The following is a 20,115-nucleotide window of genomic DNA, read 5'->3' as shown; positions in this document are numbered from 1 at the left end:
CAGGTGAATTTCCAAAAAACTGTTCTTTTTTTTTTTGTTTTAAATTAGAATATATTATTTATTGATCTTTTATCTTCAATTTGTGATATATAAAACTTTGGCATATAAATTAATTATTTACTTTTTAATAGACATTTCAAAATGGGGGGGGGGCGTGAATTAAAAAAAAAACGTTTGTCTAAAATATTATATTCGATTTATTGGAAAGAGCATAAAATTTCACATTGACCCTGAAAATATCGTAAAAATTGAATCAATAGAAAAATTTTGATAGATTTTTTAAGTTTAAAAATTGAAAAATACTGAACTCGTAAAATTCAATTAATTTCATTAGTTTTTTTTTTTTTTTTTTTTTTTTTTACACGGTGGTCACCACTTATCAAGGCCCGGAAGCCACTCAGGGATAAGGATTATTGCAAGTACAGTACGTTAGTGTGGAGATTTAATGAAGTGTTTACTTAAGAGAGCGGTTCATTAGGAATTTGTTAACGTTGGACTTAAAGACATCCAAGTTATAGTCAGGTGGGAAGCAGGCAGATGGAACAGAGTTCCACAGGTGTGCAGTTCTAAGAAAGAAGCTTTGTTCATGGAATCCACGTTTTGATTTAGGCACAGATAAAGAGTTTTTAAAAAATAAAAAAAAATATTTCTATTACTTTTTATACAACTTTAATAGTTTATTTTGGAAGTATAATCTATAAAGAAAATAAGCAATCCACCTTTAACAGAGAAATTACGAGATTTTTATATTTTATTCGCAGTTTCGTGTTAGGGGTGTCAAAAATTCCTACAAAAATTCTGATACACCTGTGCGATACAAATCAATCTAATACTATAATAGCATTAAGCAATTAAAGCCGAAAAAGCTTGCGGAAAATGTGGAAATTATTTTCTTGTCATCCACAAATTCATTGAACGTATTCCTTATGTTATTTATCGCTTAAAAATTACAATATTTTATAAAAGATGCGGCACAAGGGCAAAGTGGGTGTGGCTGTCTACTTTGTCTATTCTAGTTTACAGGCACCACAATACTAAGAGACGGCAATGTCGAAGAGACAAAAGCTTATTGCTTGGGTTTTTCACTTGCAAACGTTCAAGTGGCTGAAGTATTTCAAACACAAAACTTATTGCATGAAAAATTAAAGAAATCGAATTTGTCACACTTAGATGTTGATGTGCGTTTCGTTTTTTTTTTCTTCAGGTATAGAAAAAGATGCAGTCAGTATTTATACAAAGTATATTTCTTTTGATGCGAGCCACCCGATTGGCATCACGGATGAACTGAGGAACGAGACAACCAGTACGTCAATTTTGTCCTTTTTTTTTTCTTTTTTTTTTCTATTTTCACCTTTTTTTTTTCTATTTTCACTTCTTTTTTTTCTATTTTCACCTCTTCTTTTTTCTTTTTCTATTTTCACCTCTTCTTTTTTCTATTTTCACCTCTTCTTTTTTCTTTTTCTTTTTTCACCTCTTCTTTTTTCTTTTTTCTATTTTCACTTCTTTTTTGTTTTTTCTATTTTCACTTCTTTTTTTTTTCTATTTTCACTTTTTTTTTCTATTTTCACTTTTTTTTTCTATTTTCACTTCTTTTTTTTCTATTTTCACTTTTTTTTCTATTTTCACTTTTTTTTCTATTTTCACTTTTTTTTTCATCGTTCCTTATTTTTTTTTACATTTTTTTTTAATTTTTCTTTTTTCAATTTTTTTTTTCTTTTTTCAATTTTTTTTTCTATTTTCACTTTTTTTTCTATTTTCACCTCTTCTTTTTTCATCGTTCCTTATTTTGTTTACATTTTTTTTCTTCTTTCATTTTTTCACTTTTTTAAAAAATTTTCTTTTTTTAATTTTTTTTCTTTTTTTAATTTTTTTCTTTTTTTAATTTTTTTTTCTTTTTTTAATTTTTTTTAAAAATTTTTTTTCTTTTTTCAAATTTTTTTATATTTTCACCTTTTTTTCTTTTTTCAATTTTTTTTTCTTTTTTCGATTTTTTTTTCTTTTTTCGATTTTTTTTCTTTTTTCGATTTTTTCTTTTTCAATTTTTTTCTTTTTCAATTTTTTTCTTTTTCAATTTCTTTCTTTTTCAATTTTTTTCTTTTTAATTTTTTTTCTTTTTTCATTTTTTTTCTTTTTTCATTTTTTTTTTCTTTTTTCAATTTTTTTTTCTTTTTTCAATTTTTTCTTTTTCTTCACTTCATTTTCTCTTTTTCTTTTCCTTTTTTTCCTTAACTATTTCAACATTAAACTAAAAGATTTTTATATCTTATTATTTTATAAATCAATTAAAACATTTTTTAATAAAAAAAATTCAATTCCATGAAAAATCTATTATCATGCAACTTAAATTTCAAAATCCGATTTTAAAAAGTTTTAAATCCGAAATTATTTTTTATTCAACATGTTGGCTTGTTTATGAAGAAACAGAAATGCATTTCGCTAGATTTAATTTTGTAACAATTTTTTTAGTGGGATTTTTTAAATGTCTTTTATGAATTGTTGCATGTTTCAAACAAAAAATATGAAAGTCATATAAAGGATGGGAACACACACACAATTTTATTAATAAATTAGCAGGGAGACCTGACGTTACCCAGGCTCCAGTGAGGATCAACGAATGTTCCATGCCATATTTTTATTATCACTGATATCGATAAAATCGCACATTTTTTGCAATCAAACCTATCTAAGAACACTGCCAGATACATAAAGTATCTACTTTGTCAACTAGGTTCTAATTCCTGTTCCATCACCGCAATGTTGCATCCTTATGCCTATTTTACAAGTATTTTAATGGAATGTACTCTGATGAACTCTTTACACTTGTTCCCCCCTCAACATACATATCCCCAAATAACCTGCTTAGCAACAAAACCAACCCCGTCACTGTTGAGGCCCCTAAATACCAGAAAGCTTTTTACTCTAATAGTTTCTTCCCCCAAACAGCTAGACTTTAGAATTCCCTTGCTGCTACCTGCTTTCCTAACTGTACTGACATGCAGAAGTTCAAAATATCTCGCTAATCTTTCTTAGGCATGGTCCCAATTAGTAGCCTCTTACGTCCACGTCGCGATGTGTCTTGTTTAGCGCGAAGGTGAGTAAAAAAAATATTTGTGTGAAATTTCATAATCCATAAGGAATGAACTAATACATGGGAAGTGCTCGTCTGAGCTCCAATCTCTGGTCCCCCCTTGCCAATCTTTCACAAAAAAACACTCGTCTAGCTGAAACCACTGTCAGTAATTTTCCCCACTCTTTATCTGTGCCTAAATCAAAACGTAGATTCCAAGAACAAAGCTTCTTTCTTAGAAGTGCACGCCCGTGGAACTCTCTTCCGTTTGCCTGTTTCCCACCTGACTACAACTTGGATGTCTTCAAGTCCAACATAAACAAGTTCCTGATAAACCGCCTCCTTAAGTAAGACACTTTATCAAATCTCTATTACTAACTATTACTACAATATTGTCCTATTGATTACTGTACACGCAATAACCCTTATCCCCAAGTGGCCTCCGGGCCTTGATAAGTGGTGACTTCCATGTAAAAAAAAAAAAAAAAAAAAAAAATACACACACATACGCACACACACAAAGTTCCTTTTATACATAAGTAAAGATTTAAATTATTATTGGGTTATTTTGCATATTTGCCGATGCAAATCTTTTCATGTGGATCACCTCAGAAGTCGTTTGGATCGATAAATATAAATATATGAAATAACCAATTTTTGTAATCATTTATGAAAAAACTGAACGTCTTTTGTATTTCTTTCTTTTCAGGTAAAATCTGTCAGGAAGACGGCAAAGTCGATCCACAATGTTTCGTTGATTGTCAACAATACGTGCTCGAACGGATGGAAAACGAGTAAGGAAATGATTCTTGGCTGATGCCGATGTCTTCATGTAACTTGAGATTAGATGCTATGTTTCGAATAATAAGGATTTTCCTAAACTTAATCTTGAATCAGTTCGTAAAAAAAAAAATAATGCACTCTTGAGATGAAATAGTTTTTAAAAAGTTTGAAACAACGTGATGATGGCCGCTAACTATGGAAATTAAATTATTTAAAAAATAAAAAGTTTAATTAAAACAAGGGAAATTAAATTATTCAAATAATAAAAAGGTTAATTAAAAAATGGGAAATTAAATTATTTAATCAATAAAAATGTTAATTAAAAAAAGGGAAATTAAATTATTTAAACAATAAAAGGTTTAATTAAAACAAGGGAAATTAAATTATTCAAACAATTAATGGGAATTTTATCATGACGTCCAATGAAGGTTATCCCATTGCACAAAAAACAAAAAAACAAAAGAATACCACGATAAACAATTTTTTTTTTTTTTTTAATACATGGAAAGGTAAACAGGGAAAGAAAGGTATAGTCAGTTTCATGTTCACCAATAACAGTGTCTGCCAAATTAGTCCCTCTGGCGGTTCTCAAAGAACTCTATTAACAATATTGTAAGGGATAGTAGGGGTAAGTATATAGGTGTAGTCAGGGCTTACTGCGTGTCAAAGAACTGAAATAAAACACATCAACACTTAATCTTTTTAAGAGGGTGTATGTAAATTACCTCCCTTGCGCCATCAACTTAAATGTTCTCATTCGAGAAAATTTCAATCCTCTTGGTTCTGTAATCCAAGAAAATAATCCAAATCTTCTGTGGTGTAATGTATTTCTATAGAAGATTTCTTGATTCCTTTTGACGTAAATTCTAATGCCTCACTCGAGTTAATGTTCTTTTTTTACAAGAACAATTCTAGGCCTTAAATTAGTTCTTTCTTCCTCGGTGAAGAGGTCGTTGCAATTTCATTTACAACTCGGATTTTTTAAACAGTCTTTTCTGACTAATTCTGTATCGTCTTCCTTGATGAATCCCGATTAAAGAAAAAGAAACCAAACCACTTGTTTCTCTTGTTTAAAACTTGCGATTTTTAACGTCTTTTCTCTTGACACAGGATACTGAGACGACTTCTTTCTCTTGTTCAAAACTTCCAACAAAATGGTGCACACATCTCCTTTTATCAATCGAAAGGCACGCATTCAACACGTGATAATAGAAGCAGTAGCAGCACAAGATACACCAAGAGAGGGGGGTAAAGAAGGGGAGGGAGAGAGAAGGAAAGACAGAAGGTGGAAAAAAGTTTCTACACAATAAAAAGTTTAATTAAAAAAAGGAAATTAAATTATTTAAACAATAAAAAGTTTAATTAAAAAAGGGATATTAAATTATTTAAACAATAAAAAGTTTAATTAAAAAAAGGGATATTAAATTATTTAAACAATAAAAAGTTTAATTAAAAAAAGGAAATTAAATTATTTAAACAATAAAAAGTTTAATTAAAAAAAGGGAAATTAAATTATTTAAACAAGAAAAAGTTTGATTAAAAAAGGGAAATTAAATTATATAAACAATAAAAAGTTTTATTGAAAAAGGGAAATTAAATTATTTAAACAATAAAAAGTTTAATTAAAAAGAAGGGAAATTAAATTATTTAAACAATAAAAAGTTTAATTAAAAAAAGGAAATTAAATTATTTAAACAATAAAAATTTTAATTAAAAAAAGGGATATTAAATTATTTAAACAATAAAAAGTTTAATTAAAGGAAATTAAATTATTTAAACAATAAAAAGTTTAATTAAAAAAAGGGATATTAAATTATTTAAACAATAAAAAGTTTAATTAAAAAAGGGAAATTAAATTATTTAAACAATAAAAAGTTTAATTAAAAAAAGGGATATTAAATTATTTAAACAATAAAAAGTTTAATTAAAAAAAGGGAAATTAAATTATTTAAACAATAAAAAGTTTGTTTAAAAAAGGGAAATTAAATTATATAAACAATAAAAAGTTTTATTGAAAAAGGGAAATTAAATTATTTAAACAATAAAAAGTTTAATTAAAACAAGGGATATAACATTATTTAAACAACAAAAAATTTAATTAAAAAAAGGGATATTAAATTATTTAAACAATAAAAAGTTTAATTAAAAAAAGGAAATTAAATTATTTAAACAATAAAAATTTAATTAAAAATAAAAAGATTAATTAAAAAAGGGAAATTAAATTATTTAAAGAATAAAAAGTTTTATTAAAAAAGGGATATTAAATTATTTAAACAATAAAAAGTTTAATTAAAAAAGGAAATTAAATTATTTAAACAATTAAAAGTTTAATTAAAAAAAGGGATATTAAATTATTTAAACAATAAAAAGTTTAATTAAAAAAAGGAAATTAAATTATTTAAACAATAAAAATTTAATTAAAAAAGGGAAATTAAATTATTTAAACAATAAAAAGTTTGATTAAAAAAGGGAAATTAAATTATATAAACAATAAAAAGTTTTATTGAAAAAGGGAAATTAAATTATTTAAACAATAAAAAGTTTAATTAAAACAAGGGATATAACATTATTTAAACAATAAAAAATTTAATTAAAAAAAGGGATATTAAATTATTTAAACAATAAAAAGTTTAATTAAAATAGGGATATTAAATTATTTTAACAATAAAAAGTTTAATTAAAAAAGGGATATTAAATTATTTAAACAATAAAAAGTTTAATTAAAAAAAGGGATATTAAATTATTTAAACAATAAAAAGTTTAATTAAAAAAAGGAAATTAAATTATTTAAACAATTAAAAGTTTAATTAAAAAAAGGATATTAAATTATTTAAACAATAAAAAGTTTAATTAAAAAAAGGAAATTAAATTATTTAAACAATAAAAAGTTTAATTAAAAAAGGAAATTAAATTATTTAAACAATAAAAAATTAATTAAAAAAGGGATATTAAATTATTTAAACTATAAAAACTTTAATTAAAACAAGGGATATTAAATTATTTAAACAATAAAAAGTTAATTAAAACAAGGGAAATTAAATTATTTAAACAATAAAAAGTTTAATTAAAACAAGTGATATTAAATTATTTAAACAATAAAAAGTTTAATTAAAACAAGGGATATTAAATTATTTAAACAATAAAAAGTTTTATTAAAAAGGGAAATTAAATTATTTAAACAATAAAAAGTCTAATTTAAAAAAGGGATATTAAATTATTTAAACAATAAGTCTAATTAAAACAAAAAAAATTAAATTATTTAAACAATAAAAAGTTAATTAAAACAAGGGAAATTAAACTATTTAAATAATAAAAAGTTTAATTAAAAAAGGAAATTAAATTATTTAAACAATTAAAAGTTTAATTAAAAAAGGGATATTAAATTATTTAAACAATAAAAAGTTTAATTAAAAAAGGGAAATTAAATTATATAAACAATAAAAAGTTTGATTAAAAAAGGGAAATTAAATTATATATACAATAAAAAGTTTGATTAAAAAAGGGAAATTAAATTATATAAACAATTAAAAGTTTAATTAAAAAAGGGATATTAAATTATTTAAACAATAAAAAGTTTAATTAAAAAAGGGAAATTAAATTATTTAAACAATTAAAAGTTTAATTAAAAAAAGGGATATTAAATTATTTAAACAATAAAAAGTTTAATTAAAAAAAGGAAATTAAATTATTTAAACAATAAAAATTTAATTAAAAAAGGGAAATTAAATTATTTAAACAATAAAAAGTTTGATTAAAAAAGGGAAATTAAATTATATAAACAATAAAAAGTTTTATTGAAAAAGGGAAATTAAATTATTTAAACAATAAAAAGTTTAATTAAAACAAGGGATATAACATTATTTAAACAATAAAAAATTTAATTAAAAAAAGGGATATTAAATTATTTAAACAATAAAAAGTTTAATTAAAATAGGGATATTAAATTATTTTAACAATAAAAAGTTTAATTAAAAAACGGATATTAAATTATTTAAACAATAAAAAGTTTAATTAAAAAAAGGGATATTAAATTATTTAAACAATAAAAAGTTTAATTAAAAAAAGGAAATTAAATTATTTAAACAATTAAAAGTTTAATTAAAAAAAGGATATTAAATTATTTAAACAATAAAAAGTTTAATTAAAAAAAGGAAATTAAATTATTTAAACAATAAAAAGTTTAATTAAAAAAGGAAATTAAATTATTTAAACAATAAAAAATTAATTAAAAAAGGGATATTAAATTATTTAAACTATAAAAACTTTAATTAAAACAAGGGATATTAAATTATTTAAACAATAAAAAGTTAATTAAAACAAGGGAAATTAAATTATTTAAACAATAAAAAGTTTAATTAAAACAAGTGATATTAAATTATTTAAACAATAAAAAGTTTAATTAAAACAAGGGATATTAAATTATTTAAACAATAAAAAGTTTTATTAAAAAGGGAAATTAAATTATTTAAACAATAAAAAGTCTAATTTAAAAAAGGGATATTAAATTATTTAAACAATAAGTCTAATTAAAACAAAAAAAATTAAATTATTTAAACAATAAAAAGTTAATTAAAACAAGGGAAATTAAACTATTTAAATAATAAAAAGTTTAATTAAAAAAGGAAATTAAATTATTTAAACAATTAAAAGTTTAATTAAAAAAGGGATATTAAATTATTTAAACAATAAAAAGTTTAATTAAAAAAGGGAAATTAAATTATATAAACAATAAAAAGTTTGATTAAAAAAGGGAAATTAAATTATATATACAATAAAAAGTTTGATTAAAAAAGGGAAATTAAATTATATAAACAATAAAAAGTTTAATTAAAAAAGGGAAATTATTTAAACAATAAAACGTTTAATTAAAAAAGGGAAATTAAATTATATAAACAATAAAAAGTTGAATTAAAAAAGGGAAATTATATAAACAATAAAGTTTAATAAAAAAGGGAAATTAAATTATATAAACAATAAAAAGTTTAATTAAAGAAAGGGAAATTAAATTATTTAAACAATAAAATGTTTAATTAAAAAAGAGAAATTAAATTATATAAACAATAAAATGTTTAATTAAAAAAAGGGAAATTAAATTATTTAAACAATAAAAACTTTAATTAAAAAAGGGAAATTAAATTATATAAACAATAAAAAGTTTAATTAAAAAAGGGAAATTAAATTATTTAAACAATAAAAAGTTTAATTAAAAAAGGGAAATTAAATTATATCAAAAAAAATTTAATTAAAAAAGGGATATTAAATAATTTAAACAATAAAAAGTTAAAGAAAGGGAAATTAAATTTAAACAATACAAAGTTTAATTTAAAAAAAAGGGATATTAAATTATTTAAACAATAAAAAGTTTAATTAAAACAAGGGAAATTTGATTATTTAAATAAAAAGTTTAATAGAACAAGGTTTAAGTTTACATCCACTTGGATGTCACAAAAATCAAAATCAAAACGAATAGTTTGAATAATTCAACATCAATTTTCATCCCCCAAAAATTCCAAACACCATTTTTTACCGTTTTTTTTTGTTTTTTTTTGTTTGTCTGAAATGATCCCTTTTTAGCCCTAGTTTTTCTCTCCCTTTCTCTTTTCACACTTTCTCACTCTCTTCCCTTTTCCATCTCACTCTCTGAATTCTCACGTGCCTTATCTTCTTTCTTTCAGTTATTACGCTGACTTCCTGCACAGTGTGTTCCATTGCAAGCATCAAATAAACGTGTTGACGAGCGGCAAAGTCTACTTGGCAGATATCTTATACAACGACACGGCCATTTTCTACTTTATGGAAGTGAGAACTCAACTTTTTAATTTTTTTTTTTTGCGATTCTCATTTTAGAATTGTTCTTTGCTATTCTTTTAGGTTTATTTTTAGCAAAACCCACAACCCATTAGCACAGAATCAATACAGCTATTAGTATGTTTTGTGGGTGTGTATATATATATATTTTTTCTTATAATATATATCAATCCTTATTTAAGGAGCTCAGTGTAATTACAGAGCAATATAGAGAATAACTGACAAAAATTTATATTCCAAAATTCATGATGTTGACCATCTTATAATTTATTCCTTTAATTCAGTTGACTTATACAATTCTTGACAGTATCTGTTTTGTAGCGCAAAATCAATCAATTATTATATCAATCAGTGAATCTATTATCCCCTTAACTCATCAGAAGAAATAGCAACAATCAATCCGTGAAAAGGAATTGAAATGTGATTTGACATGATTAAAATCCGAAAATTGTATAAGTCAACTGAATTAAAGGAATAAATTATAAGATGGTCAACATCATGAATTTTGGAATATAACCTTTTGTCATTTATTTTCTATATATGTATTATATATATATATATATATATATATATATATATATATATATGTACAACAATAACAGTATAGCAGTATAGTTACATTTCAAGATCCAAATATTTATTTTTTAGATAAAACACCTCCAGCATGTTAAAATTTCAGTACATTTTTTTACAGATCTGTTTCATTATGCAGAAGCAATTGGTTATTATGTCAATACCGACTCTTCTTCTGCATGTACTCTTCAGAAAAAAATAGAATTTCTTTGCTTAGAAAGAAAACTATGCATGACAATATGTTGGAAAAAAGACAAAAGAAAGAAAAAGAAAATTCATAGCCGATTCAACATTGTTGGTAGTTCCAGAAGGTATCTTGGTTCATATTGATGAATATGAACTAAGATGGCATTTCAAAGCTAAATGCTTCTCATCAGAAGGAGAAAAAAGTCAGCATTATATAAGAGTATAGGCAAAAAAGATAATACTATTTAAGTTTAGTAATGGAATAATTTAGGGGGAGAATTAATAAAAGAGGAGTAAAACGTTAGAAAAAATTTCAAAAGTGAAAGAAGAGAAGTGTTGAGTAGGACAGGGATTAGGGAAAGAATATATTTAATAAGAGAAAAAGATGTTGAATAGATTAGCATCCCCTCTCATTTCATCTTTATTTGAATCAATTTTTTTTTTTTTCTTATTTTAATTAAGAATTATCAAAAAAAAAAATTTTTTAAGAATTATTGAAAACACTTTTTGCACTCTTTTTCTTTTTTTTTTTTAAAAGAATTATTGAAATTTTTTTTAAAGAATTATTGAAATTTTTTTAAAAGAATTATTGAAATTTTTTTTAAAAGAATTATTGAAAACACTTTAAAACTTTTTAAAACTATTTTGTATCAGATACGTTTTTTATGGTATTTGATATTTTATTTTGATTTCAATAATTTTATTTTTATACTTTCATAAGCATACATTTATTATATAAATTCAAATAAAAACTTATTTTTGAAATTAAAAAAAAAAATTGATTTTATAATTTCATAAACATATTTCTTATAAAATTTCAAATGAAATAAAAACTTTTAAAAGATTTTATTAAAAGTGCAATTTTTATCTGTTTAAGTTTGTTAATTTTTATAGTATATATTTTTTAATAATGCCCTTTTCTTATATTTTGTTTCGATAAATCGCTTCAAAATAGAAATACTGAAAAACAATGAAATTGAAGGAACTGATTTGCTTTGTCACCGTTTCCAGTAGCGTCCCACAGAAAATTAGGAAATACATTAGTTGGTTATAACCCTTTTTTTTTTTGTTCCCCTCCCCTCATTTAATTTTTTTTTTTCTTTTTTCTGTCTTCAGTTTATGGAGCAGGAAAACGCGATAAAACTGTTTCAATTCTGGATGGCGGCTGAGAACTTCCAACAACATTTGTCCCTCTCGCATGGTTGCTATGATGGCCTTCAAGCACAGGACGATGCTATGGTGCTTTACGACAAGTATGTCAGTTTCTGATCGTGTCCTCCCCTTTTTTACATATTCATGTATACGTGTATATATAAATATATATATATATATATATTTATATATATATATATATATATATAAATATATGATGATGATTGCAACGTTTTGTCAGACGAGTGCCACTCCCTTAGACACTTAATGTCTATGAGCCGAAAAATGACTTTTTTTTTTTTTTTTTTTTAGTCCTGGTGAATTCACATGCTCAAGCAGGCATGATATTGAAAACGGTCATTGAGATCAATTATTGCTTCCAGCATTTCAAGCCTCCACGCGTCACAACTTTTCCATCGCTACAGGACCATTTTTATAGACAAATGCCTGAGAGAGTATCTATACACAGATGATGTTACAGAGTTTCTCTCTCAGTTCAAAATGTTGAGATCCAGCAACAAGCAAGAGCAAAATAGCCAGCAACAAGTTAAACTGCAGACCAGCTTAATGTGGGTACTGGTCTCCAGCTTTATGGTTTTTTAAATCAGAAATTAGCTTCTCCTAGAAAGGTTGCCTTTGCCACGACTTACGGGAGCCTACTCTACCGCAACACACACATACATACACACAAACACACATGGTGCTAGTTGGCCGTTGACCTTGAAAAAGGGTTCATTCGCCCTTTGAAAGGTCTTGTTTTTAATCCTTCAGGGAGACTAGCCACCCTCCTCACCAAACCAGTCTTGTGGGGGAACCAGTTTAGTCGCCGGTGACCTGACCATGAGGCAGGTAGTATTGGGTTGCATATATATATATATATATATATACTAGCCTTGGCGCCCAGCATTGCCTGGGTGTTTGGATGTGTGTGTTGAGAAAAAAAAAAATTGGTTGTAGGCAGGCAGGCTCGAACCCGTACCGTGAAGGAGGAAAAGAACATGAAAAAAAAACGTGATGTTTTTGCTGTTTTGCCCATCGCCAAACCAGAAGTGATGTAGGTTTAAATTAAGGCTAGTCAATCGAAAAGAGAGGATGGCTTTCGAAAACATCGGCAAAAAAGCACCCAGTTGAGGGTGAAGTGATTGATGTTTTTAGCCAATTTTTCTGTATTTGTCGTCCGAAAGGTAGGTTTCACAATGATACCGATCTCGTGAAAATCTGTCGCCTGTCGAAAATTTTAGGCAGACAAACATACATATATACACACATTTAAACAAACAGGTTAGATTTATAGTATAGATTATATTGGACGCAATATATAGTAATGATTTAAAAAGTTTTTAAAAAAATTAAAGACTCGTGCGCCACCACCGAGAATCAAAACCAAAACCTTCAGCTTACGATCTTTTTTTGCCTCTGCTGCCAATGACTGGGCAATGGAGACATATTTACGGCAAGGCTAAAAATTAAAACATGAACAAATAGCTAATACGTTATGCGTTCGTAATGACGGTATTCGACCGTCACCTGGCAAATTTCATTTTTTTTAATTTCCACCGATTTTTCTGGGCTAAAACCCAAATATACAGTTTCGCATGGATTCGAATACCTTATATATGAAGTTTCATGTATGTAGACCAAAAACTTCAGGAGGAGTTTGGTAGGCAAAATTTGTTAAATAAAAATATATACGCATACATAAATATATATGCAAACAATTTTGTATTTACTATAAACTTTTTACGCAAATATTATGCAAGTATAAATCATGTAGAATATCTGCATGAATAGAATTACACGTAATAGTTAACTAAAGATGATCATCCCATAAGAAAACCGAAGAAACTAATAGGGAATTAATTAAAATGAATGTTTAAAAGAATATGCAAATTAGTTAGATCTTTTGCTAGTGAATGCAATTCAACGAACCATACATAACAAAATTGTATTTTCTTTTTAAATAAATAGAGAAAGGGATTTTAATATGAATATCAATACACATGCTTGAAAAACGAATTTATAGGAGTATATATATATATATATATATATATATATATATATACATACCATATATATATATGATGTTGATGATGATGTTGTTTGCCCATTGCTTCCTGGCTCGTCAGTTTGATCCAAGCTCTGAAGTATCTTCCGTATGTAAGTTTTTTCGAATCATACGTTTCCTCTTGTGTTCCTCAATTCAGTAATCATGGCTTTTTGTGGCTTACAATATGCTAGGAACATCTATTTTAGGCTTTCCCACCAGTTTAAATAAAAACCAAGCTGTCCTTGAACCGTTTCCCCTGTCCTTTTGTGCTTCTTCATATATATATATATATATATACTAGCAGGATCGTCATTTTCCCGTTGGCGACTGTCGATGAGAACACACGCGGTTCACGAAATAGAAATATGAACAAAGGAAAAACACAAACGCCAATGTTCACATATAAATTGACTGTTGGACTTGTGAGTGTGTGTGTGTCTTCTCCCCGTCCTATTGATATTACATTCGTCTATCTCTGTTTCACAGTCAACTCTAGAATTGTCCACGTCTCTATTTCACAGTCAACCTTATAACTGTTCAACTGTAGTCGTTATCAACTCCCATGCGCCGTCAAGGGTATCTAGTTGTCAACTCTAACTGTCCAACTTCCATCCGCCGTCTAGCACATCTAGATGTCAACTCCTGTCTCCTCTGTCTTGGTATGTCAGGGCGCCCACCCCACCCTGGCTACCGGAAGCTGGCCTTCCCTGTTTTATCAGTAGGTTTCTATTGTTATTGTTTGTTACTTTCTATCTATTGTTGATTGTAGGATATTTCCGATTTCTTTGTTTATTCTAAGCTATTTCCTCTTCCTTTGTCTATTCCCCCCTCTCAGCACTTAGTGGCTAAAATCCACCTCTGGGCCACTTTATAGTATCACAAAACCCAAATATAAAGTTTTGCATGGGTTCAAGGTTCAAATACCTTATGTATCAAGTTTTGTCTGTAGACCAAAAACTGACAGAAGAGTTTGGTAGGCAAAATTTTTAAACAAAAATATATACATAAATATATATAGAAAGAGGTTTGTGTTTATTATAACCTTTTTACGCAAATATTACGCAAGTATAAATCATGTAGAATATCTGCATAAATATAATTACACGTAATAGTTAACTAAAGATGATCATCCCACTAGAAAACAGGAAAAAAATCTAATAAGGAATTGATTAAAATGAATGTTTATGCAAATTAACTAAATGCAGATGAATGCAATTCCACGGCCCATATATAACAAAGTTGTATTTTTTAAAAATAAATGAAAAAAAGGGTTTTTAATATGAATATCAATACAAAAAAAAAACAACACAAATTTATAGGAGTATAGATAGCAGGTATCTCATGTCAACAGACAAAATCACGAAAATGATTATTTTGGTTATATGCTATTAACAAAAGGATTGAAATGAATAAACAAAGGATGAAGACATTTTATGACAAGTGTTTGTTTACATTAACTCCCGGACTTGGAGACAATCTCTTTCAATCCTGTCACTAGCCAGGCTCCACTCTTGACTCTGTTGTCTCTCAACTAAAACTACATGTATATCTAAACCCTTTATCACATTATGTCACAACCACGTAGCCAAATAATCAAAATCATTTGATACAAATTTGTCCGTATTTTGTTTCATCTGAACATTTAGTGTCATATATACATATGATTGTTAAAAAAAAAAAAAAAAGAAGCTAAATATATATTGTTTATTTATTTATATATATATATATATATATATATTTTGTGTACAGAAAGTTGTTAGTTGAGACAGGTCATTGGTACCGTCGGTTTCAAGCCCGATAATAAGGCCCGTTTAAGGTATCCTTATCGAGCTCTCTTCAGCCAATATTCGGATACCTTAAACGGGCCTTATTATCGGGCTTGAAACCGACGGTACCAATGACCTGTCTCAACTAACAACTTTCTGTACACAAAATATAAGTACGCTCTTAAAATTTGGATTTTCCTTTTAATTGAGCACTCTGCTGGAATTCTTTTTCCAAAAAAACTAATCAAATTATATATATATATATATATATATCTATAAAAGTGAACGTGTCTGTCTGTATATATATATATATATATATGATTGTAAAAAAAAAATAAAGCTAAATATATATTATTTATTTATTTACTATATATATATATATATATATATATATATATATATAAAAATGAACGTGTCTGTCTGTGTACATTTCCCTATGCAATAACTCTGTCAATTTTTAATCTATAGACTCGAAATTTGAAATACCGGGTACTGAGATTTGGGAAAATCGATGTGACGGGTGTCAGCTAGAAATTTGGCTATTAAGGGGTCAAATTTCAACGATTTGACCTTTAAGAACTCTACCAAACTCCTCCGACAATTTTGGGTCTAGACACTTGAAATTTTAGATATAGGTTCCTTGAACCTGGATCTAACTTAATAAAGTGATTTGAGCCCGAAACTATAAATTTTAAGGGGTCATAATAGGGGTCAAAGTTTTAAAAAATTAACCATTTTTTTTGTTTTTTTGCTTTTTTTGCACAGCATACACCTCCAAACACCCGAGCAACGCCGGGCACCCCTGCTAGTATATATATGTATTTATATACTATATATGTATATATATATATATATATATATACTATAGATACAAGAACCAATGTTGCTTGTGATTGAATGAAGAAAACAGAGATTTGAGACCATTTCCACTGCCTTCTCTGGGAATTTTTAATTTAAAAATTTTTTTCCTTCAAAGTGCTCAGAAATCAAGGGCTCCCATCGTAGGATCTAACATTTGATTTCTATACGAGACTCATCGATATTTGAATATTTTATTTAAATTCTCATTTACATCTCGAACATTGAGTTAGTAAAGAAATTGGGAACCTAATTTTCCTCTTCTTAATTGACCATTTAAATATATGTTAGAGTGTATCTTTCTTGTTGTCTCTTGTTTTTACTGGATTCCATCACAAGAATTCATCTAGTCTGGTAGAGACTCCAGCTTTGTGCTTTTACTTGCGGTAACATCACTTGGAGAAAGTGTACCATTCGTCATGCCAGGTTGCCCTGACAAACCCCTGTACAGAGAAACCTTAAACACATTAGTAGATATTATGTGCAATCTTTCCTTACTCAAGGGATGCAACTCTTATGGAGTTATTTCCCCTTAAATCTTCACTGTTTCTTTTTTGTTTTTTTTAACTGTCATGCTTGAAACAGGGAATGGAATAGGAGAATGGGAGTAGATCCCCATGGTAGGGTTTAATCCAAATTTTATTACTTTTGTTGCATGTAATTAGTAGTTTTTCTTTTTTTAGGCGATTACATAAGCATGGAAGTGTGATTTTTTTTTTTTTTTTTTTTTTTTTTTTTGTATTTTATTGTTATTGACTTTTTTTCTGAGTTAAAAACTGAATAAATTCACTGTTAAAATACATCGGTTTTCTGTTGAAATGTTGGGGTTTGTATTAATGTACACATAGATTCGAAAAAGTTGTCAAAAAACAAAGATATAACAAATAAATGTTATCAAATGCAAGATAAGTTACTTTTCTACCAAACTGGATATATTTTTTGTGTTTTTATTCAATGTAACATGTGTATTCAGCTCGAAAACCATACAGTGTTTACCGATGTATTGGAAAATTCAAGATGGCGTCTGACTCTCTCTTTAACACGGTAAGTTTGGGACAAGGTGTTATAAATAAAAAACTGGATAAAATACTGTTAAAACTCGCTCAATATATGTTACCGTGACATAGGTTGACATATATTCGGCGGGTTTTTAATAGTACTTTGTCTATTTTTTTATTTATAGCACCTTTTCCCAAACTTACCATGTTAAAGAGAGAGTCAGACGCCATCTTGAATTTTCCAATACATCGGTAAACACTGTATGGTTTTCGAGCTGAATACACATGTTACATTGAATAAAAACACGAAAAATATATCCAGTTAGGCAGAAAAGTAACTTATCTTGCCTTTGATAACATTTATTTGTTATATATTTGTTTTTTGACAACTTTTTCGAATCTATGTGTACAGTAATACAAACCCAAATGTTGAAATTAAATTAAAAGCTATGCTTTCGTGTGATTTTTTTTTTTGGGGGGGGGGGGTCGGATTTTGTCCAGTATTTCTACTGGTTGTCTTCTTTTGCTGGATTTTTATTTACCACAAGATCACATTGTTACAAATTTTTCATTTGTTGAAAGTTAGTGAAAATTAGCTTCTCGTCCATTAGCACTTTTGTGATGGCAAATTTTCAAATTTCCAACAAACTTTGAATAATTATGATTTGTTATGTCTAATTGAGTTACGAAAATAAATTTCGTACAATGTGTCGACATAATTTTTCTTAAATATGATGAAAATAAAACTTTAGTTTTGGATATATGCTATCAACAAAAGATTAATTTGCTTGACTTGTTTACAAATAAACTGAAATGCATTCTGGCGGATAAAATTTTGTAATTAAATAGTTTTTTAAGTAAGATTTTTTTCTTATCTTATATTATTAATCAGGAGGTATTAGAAATGGCTACCACAGAAAGGTTTCTAATAAGAATAATACGAAAAAGACAAATGAGATTCATGGGTCATGTCTTCAGAAAAAGCGGAACAGAACAGATTAGTTTGATGGAAACGAAGCAGAGGAAGACAGCAAGAAACATACGTTGATAGTCTGAATACCTTGGCGAGACCAAAAATGATGAGCAACAATGCCTCGAGAGAGATGGAGAACCATAGCCGTCAATGTCTGTACCAGGCAGGACACCACTTGATGATGACGACGATGAAGAATTTTTTATTAAAAAAAAAATTCCAATTTTAAATAAGACAAGAAGGTACTTGTACAGTTCAATCAACTAAAATGAAAATATCGAAAAAAAAAGGTTATATTGTACGTTTCCATTTTGGATTGAAGATCTCCGAAAAAAATTTCATTTAATTTGATCGAGTATTTTTTTTTTTTTACAGCAGAAAAACATGTTCTTATGAGAGCGCGTTGAAGTCAGCCATTATGGAATTTGTTGAACATGCCACGGGGAGATAACTCCATGTAAAGTGCCGATACTCCCTCCCCATCTTTAATTCTAGCTTTTCTTCCTAAAGATCAAATATTTTGCTCGGTATCATAACAAATTGTTTTTTCGTTGTAAAAAAAAAAAACTGCTTGATGAAATTAAGTGAAATTTTTTTTCCGGAAAACTTTGTTCCATAACGGATACGTGCAACATTAGCTTTTTTTGATATTTTCATTTTTTAATGTGTTGATTAAACTGTACAAGTACGGAGAATATAAACTCATAAATTTCAAATTGTCCCCATGACCATTTGTTCGTAACCAATATTTTTTTTTTTCAACAGATATTTTTCGTTGCAAGCCACTGAACCGCTCGGCTTTGACGATAAAATCCGATTGGAAGTGGAAAGCAACATTTGCCGCGAAGGAGGGCCATTACCCGACTGTTTTGCGAAACCAAAGAATATGGTGCTTCGAGTTATCGAGAAGGTAAATCAGACTTGTTTCTGTTTACATTGTTTTTTTTTTAATGAGTCACCAACATGGTTAAAAGACACTCAAGGATAAGTGTTGATTAGGTGAATAAATTTTTAGTTGAATGATGACGAATATTACAAGAGGATTGAAATGAATGAACAAAGGATGAAGACATTTTATGACAAGTGTTTGTTTACATTAACTCCCGGACGTGGAGACAATCTCTTTCAATCCTGTCACTAGCCAGGCTCCACTCTCGACTCTGTTGTCTCTCAACTAAAACTACATGTATATCTAAACCCTTTATCACATTATGTCACAACCCACGTAGCCAAATAATCAAAATCATTTGATACAAATTTGCCTGTATTTTGTTTCATCTGAACACTTAGTGTCATATATACATACGATTGTAAAAAAAAAAGAAGCTAAATATATATTGTTTATATATTTACTAGTGTTGGGACGATTCCTAATTTTTATACGATTCCGATTCCAGGAAAATATTGATTAACGATTCCGATACCAAGTACAATTCCGATTCCTAGGGAATTTATTGTTTTGAAATATACCAGGTAGTTTTATACTTATGGTCGGTAGTTCCCAAATATGTTCCCTAACTTTGGAAGAGATATTTTATGTCTACACCGTCGTGTTTTGGTTTAAATAAAATTATTATATAGTAAACTAAACGGAAAAATTAGCAAAATTTATTTTAGAGAAAATTTATTTTACTTAATTGGAATACAGAAAAAAAAACTCAAAGAAAATAGAATTTATCCTTCAGAGAAAAAACAAATAAAATAGAATTTATATAACAGAACAAAAACAAGAAAATTAGAGAATAAATACACACGATTCATTATTTTGGTCCTCATTATTAACAGATTTGATGAATTAAATAAAAAAAATATAGCGGAAGAGAAAGAAAATATATACTAATTAAATATAAAAAAGATAAATATTTGATTTAATAATTTATAAATGAATGTGCGTAATGAAAAAA

At 26.9% G+C, this 20,115-nt stretch overlaps 1 protein-coding gene across 1 annotated transcript in view; it reads left to right on the top strand.

The window, feature by feature from the left end:
* LOC145269871 (A-kinase anchor protein 10, mitochondrial-like) overlaps nucleotides 1-20,115 on the top strand; it is a 165,610-nt gene that overhangs the window by 111,885 nt on the left and 33,610 nt on the right. Inside the window, 5 exon segments of the mRNA XM_080125615.1 lie at nucleotides 1,205-1,303; nucleotides 3,777-3,861; nucleotides 9,526-9,649; nucleotides 11,534-11,670; nucleotides 18,977-19,121. Of these exon segments, the coding sequence (XP_079981741.1) occupies nucleotides 1,205-1,303; nucleotides 3,777-3,861; nucleotides 9,526-9,649; nucleotides 11,534-11,670; nucleotides 18,977-19,121 (590 nt within the window).

This window comes from Euprymna scolopes, chromosome 45 (assembly GCF_053919585.1).
Source record: "Euprymna scolopes isolate OS-2025 chromosome 45, ASM5391958v1, whole genome shotgun sequence".
NCBI classification, from domain to species: domain Eukaryota; kingdom Metazoa; phylum Mollusca; class Cephalopoda; order Sepiida; family Sepiolidae; genus Euprymna; species Euprymna scolopes.
The sequence above is the reverse complement of the archived record's forward strand: the minus strand, read 5'-3'. Positions and strand labels throughout refer to the sequence as shown.